General features: G+C 40.8%; 1 protein-coding gene across 1 annotated transcript in view; it reads left to right on the forward strand.

Annotated features, from left to right (window-relative positions):
- The window catches only part of LOC125327678, a 55264-nt gene that overhangs the window by 12753 nt on the left and 28684 nt on the right, over window positions 1–13827 (forward strand). The window contains exons 4-15 of the mRNA XM_048307465.1: window positions 2069–2205; window positions 2683–2814; window positions 3878–3918; window positions 5293–5335; window positions 6132–6189; window positions 6599–6765; window positions 6882–6968; window positions 7930–7967; window positions 9807–9954; window positions 10820–10956; window positions 11905–12127; window positions 13572–13686. Of these exons, the coding sequence (XP_048163422.1) occupies window positions 2069–2205; window positions 2683–2814; window positions 3878–3918; window positions 5293–5335; window positions 6132–6189; window positions 6599–6765; window positions 6882–6968; window positions 7930–7967; window positions 9807–9954; window positions 10820–10956; window positions 11905–12127; window positions 13572–13686 (1326 nt within the window). The remainder of the gene's footprint in view (window positions 1–2068; window positions 2206–2682; window positions 2815–3877; window positions 3919–5292; window positions 5336–6131; window positions 6190–6598; window positions 6766–6881; window positions 6969–7929; window positions 7968–9806; window positions 9955–10819; window positions 10957–11904; window positions 12128–13571; window positions 13687–13827) is intronic.

Here is a 13827-nt window from a genome sequence, read left to right on the forward strand (position 1 = left end):
AGAGATTGTGCAAGCAGAACTGAGGTAATATTTTGCATTAAATACACAGCTGACTAGTTTGGCTGCATCTATTCATATAATTAAGGATTGCTTGATATGCTTTGTATCTTAAAGATACAAGAACGATGAATCACATCAGTAGAATAAAGTACTTGCCAGCCAAACAGCCATCAGTCACTGATCTCCAATGATAAATCCAAAGTCATATAGTAGCTAAACAAAATCAGTTTTAATGCATTTTAAAATCAGTAGCATTACTTCTAGGTTCTCCAAATATATTCAAATACGTATTTTTACAGTTTCAAAATTCTTCAAAGCATTCTTGTCTGCCTGGAATTTCCCAGATTGGAAAAAATAAATAAAAACATTTGAGGAAACAGAATAGTGAATGAAACAACTTTTACATCCAGAGGGACTGAATAGGCTACAGTCCTTAAGAGTGGAAGTGAAATTATTTAGGAGGACATGGAAGCTCTCACTATAAAAAGGAAGAGGCGAAGAAGGTGAATAAGGAATCATTTTTCACTATTTTTCAGAAGGAGGCTAAGAGACAAGAGTGGTGGGAAGGTAGAATTAAAGCTGATGATATTCTACAGAAGAACAGTGAAACTGCTGTCAGAACCTTATTTTTAAATCCAAACTAAGATATGAAATGTGAAATAGAGTAGGAAATGAAGAAGGCTAGGGCCTACTGAATATTTTCCACAAAAACTTTTCCATCACAGGAATTATTTTTTAAATCAGTAGGAATATGATGATTTCTCCACAACTTTTTTTAGAAAAAAAATTGACAGAATTAAACTTTTTTGTTGTTGTTTCCACATTATAATGTTAAAAAGTAGAAAACCTATAATTTAAGGTGTCTATTGACCTATATCATAATTCATATATCATTTTTCAAGCAGTTCTGAATTTCTGTTTTTCCCTCTCACTTGGACAGAAAAGCATCAAGGCTTCTTGAACACTTTCAACAGCATAAAATGCAGCGTCCAACCACTTTGAGACAGTGAGTAGCTGTAGGGTGACACTGGGCCGAACCTGGTGGAGAAGGAAAGAAAAGAAGAGAAAAAGGCCTTGTTGCAGACAGGAAAGATTTTGCTTTTCCCCACAGGTCAATGTACAAGCTCTTGTTCCCTTCTCTGCCTGCAGACTCCTTATCTGCTGCTGAAGGACCATCCTCATTCACTGCTGCCATCACTTGTCTCTCTCAAAAGCCTCACATCACAGGACATTCATTCTCAAAGCTAGTTACCTTTTGCATTACATAGTATCTGATCTTTTTACTGCTGAGAACTGTGTCAAGAAAGGTTTTCAGGGTGCTGAAGTACCTTGCATAATCTTCAAGAAGAAACACAGTAAATGGCATTTTTGTATGTGGCTGTTTGAGACATACCTAATTTAGGTGCCTCTGAGAAAGGGGATGTAAAATGCTTCACTAACTTTCTCCTGGTGCCTTTTGGGAGAAAGACATGGTCCCTTTCTTCCTGGAGGTGGCAATTGGTTAAATTCCAATGTCTAACTCAATGAGCTCCTTCTGCAGGAAGCCTCTGCCATCTCATACAGCAGGAGTAGTTCTGCAGCTCCTTTCACAAACCCTCACAAAGAAAATCACTGAGGGCAAGGCAGAGATGAAGACCTTTTGCAGTTGTTCTCAAAAAGTGGAGGAGGATCCCAGCCCCTCTAATCAGACAGCAGCTCAGGGTTAGTGTGTGTGTGCATGTGTGTGTGCATGCACACATGAGTACAGGAAAGCTTGTTGGCTGAGAAACTGAAGTGCCTGACTAGAAGAAAAAATGCTCACCCTTTTATTTTAATACACAATATCACTGTTGTCTGTAACTCATGCAAGGAGGAACAGAAACGACCTTCTCTTCTAGGCCATCTTGTGATCTGTGCTTTTCCTCTCTCAGAAGGGAATCTTGAGAAGAGTTACATTGCATCAGACATTTCTATTTTTGAATAACTTATGCTTATTGTTGGTACCAGTTGCTGCAGTAACCTTTCCAGTGTCCTGCAGCACTGCTGCCTTTGCCACATTAGCAATAGTTTTGCCTCTCCCCCTCCCCAGTAAGCCAGGCTGATTGCTACGTGTCCTTGTGGCTGCCAACTGCGACGTGTGAAAGGTCACGCACTAAAACTGTGAGAAACTCCGACAATCCAGTGTGGAACGAAACCTTCTACTTCAGAATCCAGAGCCAGGTCAAGGTAAGGAGCCAAAGTTGTCTGCTTGAAGCAGCCTGAAGATTTTGTATATGTATCTCCTGAACTGTGCCCAGGAATTGTTGAAGAGACAGCACACGATAAAGAACTGCTCAAAGCATTTAATAGCAGAGGTGACAGAGTTCCTATGTCTGTTCAATGGTGCTGCATAGGATGGCCAGAAAGTGAGCTCAGTTCTGAAGTTTTAGGGAAACAAGAGACTCTTATGAGTCAGTGCAAGATGGATACAGAATCTGGGAGTTACCTAAGCTGTTGTATAGGTATAGCCAATGCATTTTGTTACAGCAATTAAAATGAACTCGGCAAGAATGAATATGCAGTTCAAGTATATTTTTCTAAAGGGGGATGATATTTAATTTCTCAGCTTTTCTTCTCAAGCACATCCTCAGCAATACTTTTTGCCTGGAGCTAATGATGTCCAGCCTGAGAAACTATAAAAAACTCTTCTCCCTCTTTTTACAGAATGTGCTGGAGCTCACAGTGTATGATGAGGATTTTGCTACTCCAGATGACCATCTCCTCTGTGCACTCTTTGATACTGCTAAACTTCCACTTGAAAGGACAGTGATCCTGTACTTCAAGCCTAGCCCAAATGTGAGAGCAGCTAAGCAACTAAAGCAACTAAGAAACCAGTGGAGAGTTACAGAACACTTTCAAAATCTTTCTGAACCTGCCATGGATTACGTATCCTAATAATGAGTACATGAATTGCCATTCAAATTACAAGCACAAAAATGTGGTAAAAAATCTGAATTTGAGAGTCTGAACCCCTCTTTCCAATATTTTATAAATTATTAAAGACCATGGTACTGAAACAGTGCAGTAGGGAGGGGAGGGCTCTAATTGCAAGCTACCTCCGAGCAATACCAAGGCCATACAGCTGTTGTAGGGTGAATAATCTGTACATTTTTCCCCCATGAATTTCATAACTTGAATAATTCCCATAGTTCATAACCCCCTACCCCTTTGCTTGTGTCTACTTTCGCCCCGAAAGGCAAAGATGAAGTTGTCCCTATGTGTATCCCACTATGAATGGAAGATGATTCACTCTGTTTACCAGTTTCCCATCTATAAAATGGGAAAAATAATCTTGATTCCCTTTGAGATCTAAGGATGAGATCAGCAAAGTATCTCATATGCAACTTCTTGCTACCAGGGACAGATTCTGGTACCCAAACTAGGTCATTCACAACCAGCTCGTACAGATCAACACTGCCTGGGGTTGCATAACAGCAATTCTGAATCACTCACTTATACTGTCCTCTGTTTATTACAGAAAAGTAATGGGTGTAAAGTTTGTTTAATTTCCAAGATAATAGCCAGTACAGTAAGTCATGGCAGGACAGTGCCAGGAATAGCTGGGAGAAAAGGATGGAATTCAGAAAACAAAGGAAGTTGCAAGTTGTCTTTGTGCAGCAGCTTCACACTAAGAAATAGAAGTATAGGTTGTTTTGATGATATCTTGAAGACAGGAGATGAGGCAGGAATCATTTAATCATCTGGCTGAAATGTTGATTCAGACCACTCACCTGAAATATTTATCACAGGCTACTCATTGCAACCAATAACTTCAATATTGCCTATCAGGGACTCGTGTTTAGACAAGGGACAAAGTATTATGTAGCTACTTCATTTGATATCTTGTTCTTGCTTTCAGGCCAAGGAGGAGCTAGAGGTTGAATTCAAATTGGAGGTCGCGTAAGTGATACAGAGACTATTTTAAAAATGCAAAAATCATTAATGATAAAACAAAGAAACAGTACTAGAAGTCATGATTTTTCTGTTAAAAATTGCCAGCCTTCTCCTAAATCATTGCTGCAGTCTCCAACACCAGACTGATTAGCTTGTTCTGTAGCTTAGCTGCTCTCAAAGACACACATACCAGTTACCCAGAGACCTGTGGATGCCCCATCCCCAGAAGTGTTCAAGGTCATGCTGGATGGAGCTTAGAGCCTGGTCTAGTGGAAGGTGTCCCTGCCCATGGCAGGGGATTGGAACTAGATGATCTTTAAGGTCCCTCCCAACCCAAAATATTCTATGATTCTATGACTTGTCTACCTGGGGACATTTCAGAAGGCTTTCTGAGTGTGCAAGCATCCCTGCCTATCAATTTTTCCTTGCCTATTTCAGGTTGTGTATTGGACACACTTCTAGTGTTGAAACATACTGGTTAGGTTTCCAGTGTATCTCCAATTCCTTCAGTTTTCCCTTGCAGTACTGTTTGAATCCTAGTAATTGTGTTTTCCTTCTGCCTGGCACAATCACAATGTGATGGAAACTCTTGTAAGGATGTAAGGCTCTTTCTCCAGCACAGCCATCCTGCCATCCATGAATCACTATTTTTATCTCTGTGTTGCCAAAAGGTAGCTAAGGCATGGCAGAAATAAAGTGACCAGCATAAGATCAGCTCTCATACTACTGGGGAGCCAAGGCCAGAAGTCAGGTCACTCCACACCATCTCCTGACTTCACCTGAATGATCTGGAAAGTTTTTTTTTCCCCATGTAATTGGTACCCGTTGCCCTGTGCCACTTTGAAACAGGCTTCCGGGGGAAGTGGTCACAGCCCTGCCAGAGTTCAAGAAGCCTTTGGACAGTGCTCTCAAGCACATGGTGTGACTCTTGGGGTTGTCCTGTGCAGGGCCAGGAGTTGGACTTGGTGATCCCCATGGGTCCCTCCCAACTCAGGATATCTGCATGCCAGCAAATACATATAACTGGCTTCCCAACAAGGATATGCTGGTTTATCAGCATGTTAGTGCTGCAATACATTTATTTTATGTGTTACAGTGAGAAGAATTTGACTGCCTAACAGTAGATTCCATTTCAGATGATCGTGAGATTGCACTGTAAAAAAATAGCCATGATACACATTGCTCAGCTTTGGTACAGAGATGAGTCCCCTCAGAGCAGTGCTCAGTCCAAGCAAGCAAGGAAAGGAGCTTGTTACGTACCTGCTGGAGTCCCTCAGACTGTTGCTTTTTTTAAGCAGGAAGAAAGGGCAACATCCTGGGTAAAGATGAGTGGGATTTGTTTAACTTTAAAAAAACGGTGTTTTTCATTTTGTTTCCCAGATCTGGTCCTCATGAAACAATTGCTACCAATGGAGTGCTGGTGGTATGTGTCTTTCCCAAGATATTTTAAGAGATTGCTTAATGTAAAGGGAAAGGGAGGCTGGGGGTTAGGAAAGCCAGTAGGCAAGTTCTTTATCTTTCTTTCCTCTTTCCTATTTAGATACTTTCAGAATGGGATATTTTATTTACCTGTTCATTGGTGATATCCCATTTGTCCTATACTTCACCACACCACACACCACACACATGCACAATTTTCTTCTGGTACCAGTACTTAAAAAAACGTTATCAGAACACAATGATAAAAAGGCTCTGAAGCCACTTATTGATAATATACCTAGCCCTTTCCTCCCCTTGGAGATGAGCCATGCTCTGTGGGTAAGTTCTGTGTGAAATACTGACTTATCAAAAATACATTATGTGGAAGAAGAGTGACTGCCATAAAATAAAATCCACCCCCAAAATGCAAATAGCAATGCTTCTTCAGAAAGCCCTGCCTACTGCTGACTCTTTATCTCTCAGTAACATATCTTTATTTATTTATTTCCTAGTTTAACCCTTTGTATTTATGCTATTATCCTGAAAACGACAGGATTGATTTTTTTCCTTTGTATATTCCCCTCACTGTGCCAAATCTTACGTCATTGTCACACATGGGATGCCTACAAGTCCCTCCAAAGCTTTTCCTTTTCTTTAGTCAGTGGCTAATGGGAAAAAGCCCAGAGATGCCAGGGAATCCAGAACTCCAAGTGGCTCCAAGCTGAGGGTCCACAGCTCCCTGTAATGAGGATGGGATGTGATGATCTTTCTCACAAATTCCTGCAATCTGTCTTTCACAGTGTCGTGAACTTTGCTGCTTGGAAGTGGAAGTGGCAGAGAAGACGATGCAAAAATCAAGTAAGATTGCCACTTTATTATCTATTTACCAGTAGTTGCATGCTTACTAATGAGAAGATGCCCCTTTCATATAATGTGTTAGTGTAATAAATAGTGCTTACAGTATTCAGTGAAGTTAATGTCAGGTAAACACATTAGGTTATTATAGACTCCAATGACCTCATCTAGATATATGTTAATAAGGCCTATTAAATGCACAATAAAGTTGAAATCCCAGTTCTATATCACAGCAGGAATATTCAGAGTCTCCTTTCTATCAAAAGAGCGTCCACTTTGCTCCTTTCCCTTCAGTGCCAGCACTTCCCACTGGGCAAAGCTGTGCTACCTGCACCTCATTTTTAATCAAGCCAGCACATTTTTCTGGTTAATCATATTAACATTTCTCATGATCTATGTTTTGCTACTTTAGAGAAAGAGCTTTCCCTCACTGTGAAGGGCTCTTTTGAGGGGACACAGGATATTGTGCTGGGCCCCAATGGAGTCGTCAGCCCGTCATGTCCCACCGAGTTCCACTACATCAAGTATGCGGAGCCAACGCTGGATGTCATGCTGCCAAAGAAGAGGCACTACCACCCTGTATGTTGGAGTGGCCTCAGTGATGGAGGGATTTTGAGTGTCTCTCAAGAAAGTGGGAGGAAGGAGAGAGGGTAAACCCGTTACTGGTTTTGTCCTAAAGCATGTTGTTTTCCCAGTGGTCCTGTAGGTACAGTACAGAGACGGGCTCCCCAGTCGTGATGCTGAACTCGCTGCCCATGGGAAGGAAAACGACCATTGCAGAGGTAAGCATCACTTCCAGCTGTTGGGAATAAAAGGTCATTCTAATAGAAACCATTCCTCGTAATGTTGTCCCAGATGGCTGCTAAGAGTGTCAGAAATGTTAATTTTTTATGAGACCTAGAGAAAACAGGAGCTTTGTTTCTCCAGATGTTTTCTCCACAGAGGCAGATTGTCCCTGTATTACTCTCCATTACATGCCAGTAGTGGAGACAGAGACCTACAAGGATGTAAGAAAACATCATACTTCCTTCAGTACGTCTCTCCCTGTTTACCCAAAGACTCACTGACTCTTCCTTTGCTTAGGATCCAAACTGAAAGTTGCTCTTTGGGCACAAAAGAGGAAAATGCCAATAAACCTGCCCTTAGTCAACCATATGATTAAGAGGCCAATATATTGAAATATGCTGAAAATATTAGTCACAAAGTATGTATTTTAAATAATATAATGAAAATATTACTTTAAAAAGACCATTAAAACATCTCAGAACAAAACACATTTTGTCACTTAATATGAAGATTGAAATAATGATTTTTAAGAGAGGATAAAGTATTGGCAGAAGCAAATGCAGACTTTGCAGTCTCTTCACTGTGAGACTATGGCCAGGATGTCAAAGATGTGCTGTGTACTAGAGCATAAAGAATGGAAAACACACAAAAAATGGTAATTCAGGATGCCGCAGAAAGCTTATGAGTAGCACAGGAAATGGGACCTACTGCATGAGTCTCAGGAACCTCCTACACCAGGATGCTTATGGTTTCTGCAGCCTGGAAGGATTTAGGATCTGTAGATAGGGATGTTCCATTAATGATAAGTGAATGCTTTTGGAATTATGTGCCGAGATCTCAGACATTTAAGTTTGTGATTGGCAGACCTTGCTGGGGTATAAATCAAGCTCTGACCCCAAGACAGAAAGGGAAAATATAAAATTTAAAATAAAAAAATTACACATTCTTGTTTTCCAGGAGAAAAGATTTGATTTGAATGTGACAGCAAAAACTTGGTAAGAGATTTTCTTCTATTCCTTAAGACTTGGTTCATTGATTTTGCTGTTGTTTCAGCCACATGGAAATGACACAAGCAAGCATTCTCAGTCTGAAAACTAGAGTGTGCTTATAATAAAACATAAAATACATGCACAAGGTATACTACATAATTACCCTTAGGAAGATTTGGCTTTAATCAGTAAATATTGATAAAACATTAAAATAAACGCGTTTATTTCAGCATTATCCCTTTCCTTCTGACTACATAATTTTTTTGGGTTAATGTCAGTCTCTGAAATTCACAAAAAGAACAAAGCTAGCCAACAACAACAAAAAAAAGAATAGTCAGAAGTAAACATTAAATTTAATCGGAAATTAAGCATTTTTTTTTCTTTACTGTCAGTATTCAGTGGCAATAAAACTTGTATTCTGTTAGTCCAGTTGTACTATATATTGAGTAGAAACTAAGGTAAATAAATTGGCTTGTGGTTTGACATCTATAGACAGGCTCATTAATACTCATCAGTAAACATGGAGATACTTCAGGTTATCTGTAGTTGTATGGAACACACAGAACTGGGCAAACTGGTATTTTTGTGTGTGTGCCTGATTAAGAAAAAAAGGAAAAAAATTTTTTTGAATTCAAACAGAGTTTTCTGTTATTCATTTCAAAATGGCAAGTGGTCGGTAATAACAGGAAAATCAGTGTTATTCCACAACAGGAAAAACACCACCTGCTTATTTATTTCACTTTCAGAGCACTTTTGAAACTGTTTGTGTCTTGATTTACAATGGAAACTGGCTTTTGCAGTTCCAATTACCATTGTGCATCTTCATTTACAAATAAGATCATAATAATTTGGCTGATTTTATCCAAATCTGGTGGTGGAGAAACTCATAATTACATTTCTTTACTAGTTTCATTGAAATTATGGACCCAGTAGAAGAGAGAGGTTCTGTCACTAGAAGAAAAAGCAAACCCCTGCCATTTGACAATGCCTGGCCAGGTAGCTCTGACCAGACCATGCCCATCTCTTGCCTATTGGTGTTTTGTAGGAGCAGGGCAGGAAGAGCCAGGAGGGAGATTAGTGAGCAGAAGAGCACAAATGCCCAGGGAAATAAACTACAACCATGAGGTCTTAAGGAATGACTTAATTCAATTTCAAAATAGATGCTAATGAAACCCTTCTCTGGGAGAAGTTGTGCCTTACAATTTTTGAGTCAAGGTTGATGTGGAATAGAACTTCCAGCATTGACCCCTGAAATAGGCTGTGCAAGTGTAGACACAACAGAGCAGCAGGGGTGGAATCCTGTCCAGTGACCCATCTCTGACCATCCAGGAACTGGATGTCACTGAGGTCTCCCCAGCAAGATGGGCTCCGTGGCCACCCTCCCCAGCGGCACTCACCGCTAGAGGGAGATGCGTTCCCACTCCAGTTCCTCAAAAGGAGAATTTTTCCTCCACGTTGAAAATGCCAACCTTTGAAAATCGGGTGTTATTTTAGATTTCGAATGAGAAAATAACCTGTGAAATAGGAATCTATACTTTCACTTTTGACCATTTGCGCGGATTTTCTAAACTTGGCAGTCTTTTAGTTGTAGAATATTTAAATATTTTGTTTTATTTGTAAATACTGTACATTGTTTCTTCCAATTAGCAATAATTGGGCATAATGCCACTAGTTAGTCTTACTAATTAACATAATTTTCTTAAAGAGTAAAATTATTCTTTCTTGCTCCTGTCATATTGCATCGTCTTGTTTGAAGGGAAGGGTGCTGTAGATTATCTTTGATCAAAGTCCTAAGATTGATATGGGTGTGTTAATATTTAATATATGTGTCTGTTTTTATCTTAGCAATTGTTCATGCCACCAAGACCTGGACATGCGCTTCGGGTTTAACTTATGTTCTGAAGAGATGGCTTTCCTGGGGAAGAGAAAGAGATATGTAGCCAGTGCTCTCAAAAATGTTTTTCACCTACCATGCGATCTGCAGGATCAAGAAGTACGTGTGTGCTGAGGGGATAGAGCTGGAATCTCTAGTGCTTTCATGTACTCCTGTAAATGAGTGGTCAGCAAAACAGGCCACACATACCTGCTGTGCAGGTACAAGCTTGTCTGTGTGTCTTAAGTACATTTCCTTCTGCTGGCAAGGTTTGTTTTACCGAGAACACTGGTTGCAGTCATCATGCTTCATTACTATCAATTTGGAATTTGTCATGGTTGAGGTGTGTTCATTCCTGCCATGCTGAGCTATAACTGGCTTGGTTCAGAAATACTGAATACATTACACAGCAAAGATTTTTTTCCCCTTGCTCCAATTTCACCGCTTTGTGAGAGTTTAGGACAAACATCTCTGAGTGCTTCTTATATCTTCTGTTCCTTGCAGTTTTGAAATTCCTTAAAATAAATATAATTTATTTTAAAATAACTTCAAGATACAGAAGAATAACTGAGGGTAGCTTAACAACATTGGCTGTGAACGGAGTGTATTTCTTCATGAGATTATCATGCAGGTTTTCATACATTAGTAGTCAGTGTGTGAAATAAGAAGAGTGGTGGAGTGAGAGGTGTAGAGAAAATACATCGTTGTTTCCACAGAAGGTTTATTCTTATTCATCTGTGCCCGTATTTGCCCTAGAGATGGGTAAGAACCCAGGTTTGGCCTAATCTCTGAACCCACGTTTATCCAAAGGGAAATAAGTGGCAGTAGCAGTTGTTGCTTGGTTTTGGAGTCTTTCCTTCTGAAAAGGGACCTGGGCTCAGAGCTCAAGACCTGGGCTGGCTGGGGTGACCAGACCCCACTGCAGTTTGGGATGCAATGTTGAATGCTGTCAGTGTGAACGTCCCATCCTCCCTCTGCCCAACAGGTCCCTGTTGTGGCTATCATCACGACAGGTGGAGGACTGAAGTCAATGACAGGATTGTATGGCAGCCTCATGGGACTCAAGAAGTTAAATCTCCTGGACTGTGTAACATACATCAGCGGGCTGTCCGGCACCACATGGTAAGCCAGATCAAGCAGGAGGCCTGACCAGGCCTTTTGAGGATCACACTTCTGCTGAGAGTAGCTTCTAAGAGCAAACAGGATTGGGAGATTCTCTTCAACCATCATATAAACAAGTTTCTCAGTAATAGGCCATTAAAGATTAGCTTGACTTGGTGCACACTTTTTCTATAAGCAATTCTTTACTGTGCCTATCAACTCCATGTGTGCAGCAGTTAAATGTGCATATGACAAGCACACTCATCAAGATGCTTTCTAGGTAAGTAGTTAGTGTGGATGTAACTGTGGATGCTTATAGCATCATGCCTCTTCCTTTCTCCACTGATGTCCCAGCTGTTGTGGTTCCCATTAACTTCTGAGACTGGCTATGATTTCTAACTGGAAAAAACTGCTGGATAGTGCACACTTACCCCTGCAACCTGCCAGTTTTATGTTCCCCTGGCCAGAGTTATTCCCTGCTCACAGGACCTACAGTTGCCTAATGTCTGATTGTCCCATGTAGAGGAGGTTGGTAAAATAGAGGATGATGTTAAAACAAAGCATAGTGATATCATAAGATTAACACTAAGTTAATCAAAGCCAAGAGACAGCAGCTGATATGAATGAATTTAAGGTTCCGAAAAATAAGCAAAGAAATTTTATTATCATTTTCTGCCTAATTTGTGCTTCACAAATGTACCTATGTTCACACCTGGCAGTTTTATCCCTTAAGCTTCTGCCAGTTCTGCTTTAAAAAAAAAGGTCAAGAACAAAAACTGCACTTCATTCTTCAGGGCAATCTGAAGTCGTAGAAACTCTGGAGCGTTCATTCTGCTGAATGGAGTAGCTTAAACCAGAGTATGTGTGAGCAGAAGGAAATGCCTAAAGGTAAACTTCTGTTCTGAAAGCACAAAATTTCCAGCCTTTTTTTGCTCCTTTTGACTTTTGCTCTGTATTGTCTTTCTCCAGGACCATGGCCAACTTATACAGAGATGCCTACTGGTCACAGAAGGACCTGGACTCACATATTGGTGAAGCCCAGAAACAAGCAACGAAGTGCAAGATGGGCTGTTTCTCAATGGATCGCATGAAGTACTACAACAAGCAGCTTTGCCAGAGGAAAGAAGAGGGATACAGGACATCATTTATAGACCTTTGGGGTCTCATGATTGAGTACTTACTGAATGATGGGGTACGATGTATATTCCATTTCTTAAAGAACCATGTGTTTTTCCATTAGTGGATGGAAACGAGTCCATCATTTCAGAGAATGTACCTCCAAGCAGAGCGGAATTCTGTGTGTTAACAAAATACCAGATTTTTAACACTCCTTTAATAGTTTTCCTAGAGAGAAATGCATCCTGTGTGCTAATAAATTAGATTGTGGATGCAGCCATTTGAACTCTGGCTGCTATTTAAATGGAAGTGAAGGCAATCTTGGGAAGTGCATCTAAGATGAAAATTACTCATGCAAAACGAGTTCAAAATGCAAAGCAGAGTGAAAACTATCTCAAGCAACCCTGAAACAGCTAGAATGTTCAGTGAATTGCATCCACTGGCAGGTAACTTGATCTGCAAGTACACTGGAGGCAAGTGCATATTTTACTTTTGCTCAAAAGCACTACTCATATGGTTTAAGTGATGCTAATTTTTGTAAGTAATTACAGATTTGCTTCTCTGTTACCTGAAGGGCTTTCTACCCCTACAGTAAAATAGCCCGCTTCCTTGTCTCCCCATGTGGATCACAGTTCCAGGATGTGTGCTTTGGCACTTGGAAAGTGGGAAAGGGTGAATGGTTGAGGATTGAGCAGAAGTGTCCTCCAGCAGGGGCAGAAGTGCTACAGTTGTTCTACCATTCATTAGGGATTATTTTTCTATAAGTACATGTATAGCATTATGTATATGTAAACAGAACATAAATGCATACAGAGAGGAATACCAGGTGTTAAATAAAAGTGTGAGCTAAATAGATGCCTCTCTTTTAATCTCAGATAGATGAGATCCCCCTCAGAATTTAACCAAACATTTTCCCCTTTGAGCAGTGCTGACTATTGCTATGTAACCATTAACTCTCCCTAATTTTCCAGAACTAGCTGCTGTTAAATTTTCCAGTAGTTCATGAGATTGCATGTTTTTTTATAAACCTCTTCAATGACAATATGCTTTTTCAGAAAAGAAAAAGTGGGTGGGGTGCAAATAATTTGCTGCCAAATTTCAGTCCCCTTGCAAGGCTGGACTGTGATAGCTGTTGTGTGGTAGGGCTCACATGCTCAAGGGCTTCCTTCAGATTCAGGAGAGGCAAGGATAGCTCACTACACTCTTCAGCACAAGGAGCAGACCACCCCTCCTCCTACATGTCAGGGCAGTACTTCCTAGGAAATACAGATGTGTAAAGAAATAGTTGCCTCCCTCCTCATCTTTTTTGTGAATCCATGCACAGAGCCAGGCTGGAGCCATGCACTGAGCAGTTCAGTGCTGGTTAGTGGGGCTACCTGCAGTGCTCTGTGTGATGGAGCTGCCGGGGTATGTCCTGCATGCTGGGGGTGGAGCTGCCCGGCTCCTCCAGCACCGGGGCCAGTGAATTCACCATGTGTTGTTTCCATCTCCTCTCACATACCACTTTTTCTTCATACCAGAAAGACCCCCACAAGCTTTCAGAGCAGCAAGAAGCACTGTGTGATGGCCAGAACCCACTGCCCATCTATGTGTCAGTCTGCGTCAGGGACAGTTACAGCACCAATGATTTCAAAGGTAAGGATGTTGTTTTGGATCCTTTGAGGCTGAAATTGGCAGCTGAATTCCTGTCATCACTCTTTTCTTCTTGGTAGCACTTGGAGAAAAGAATCCTGATGTGTTATCTGCTTTTTTGAGAAATAACCATCACCTCCATGC

The sequence above is a fragment of the Corvus hawaiiensis genome, chromosome 6 (assembly GCF_020740725.1).
Source record: "Corvus hawaiiensis isolate bCorHaw1 chromosome 6, bCorHaw1.pri.cur, whole genome shotgun sequence".
Classification (NCBI taxonomy): Eukaryota; Metazoa; Chordata; class Aves; order Passeriformes; family Corvidae; genus Corvus; species Corvus hawaiiensis.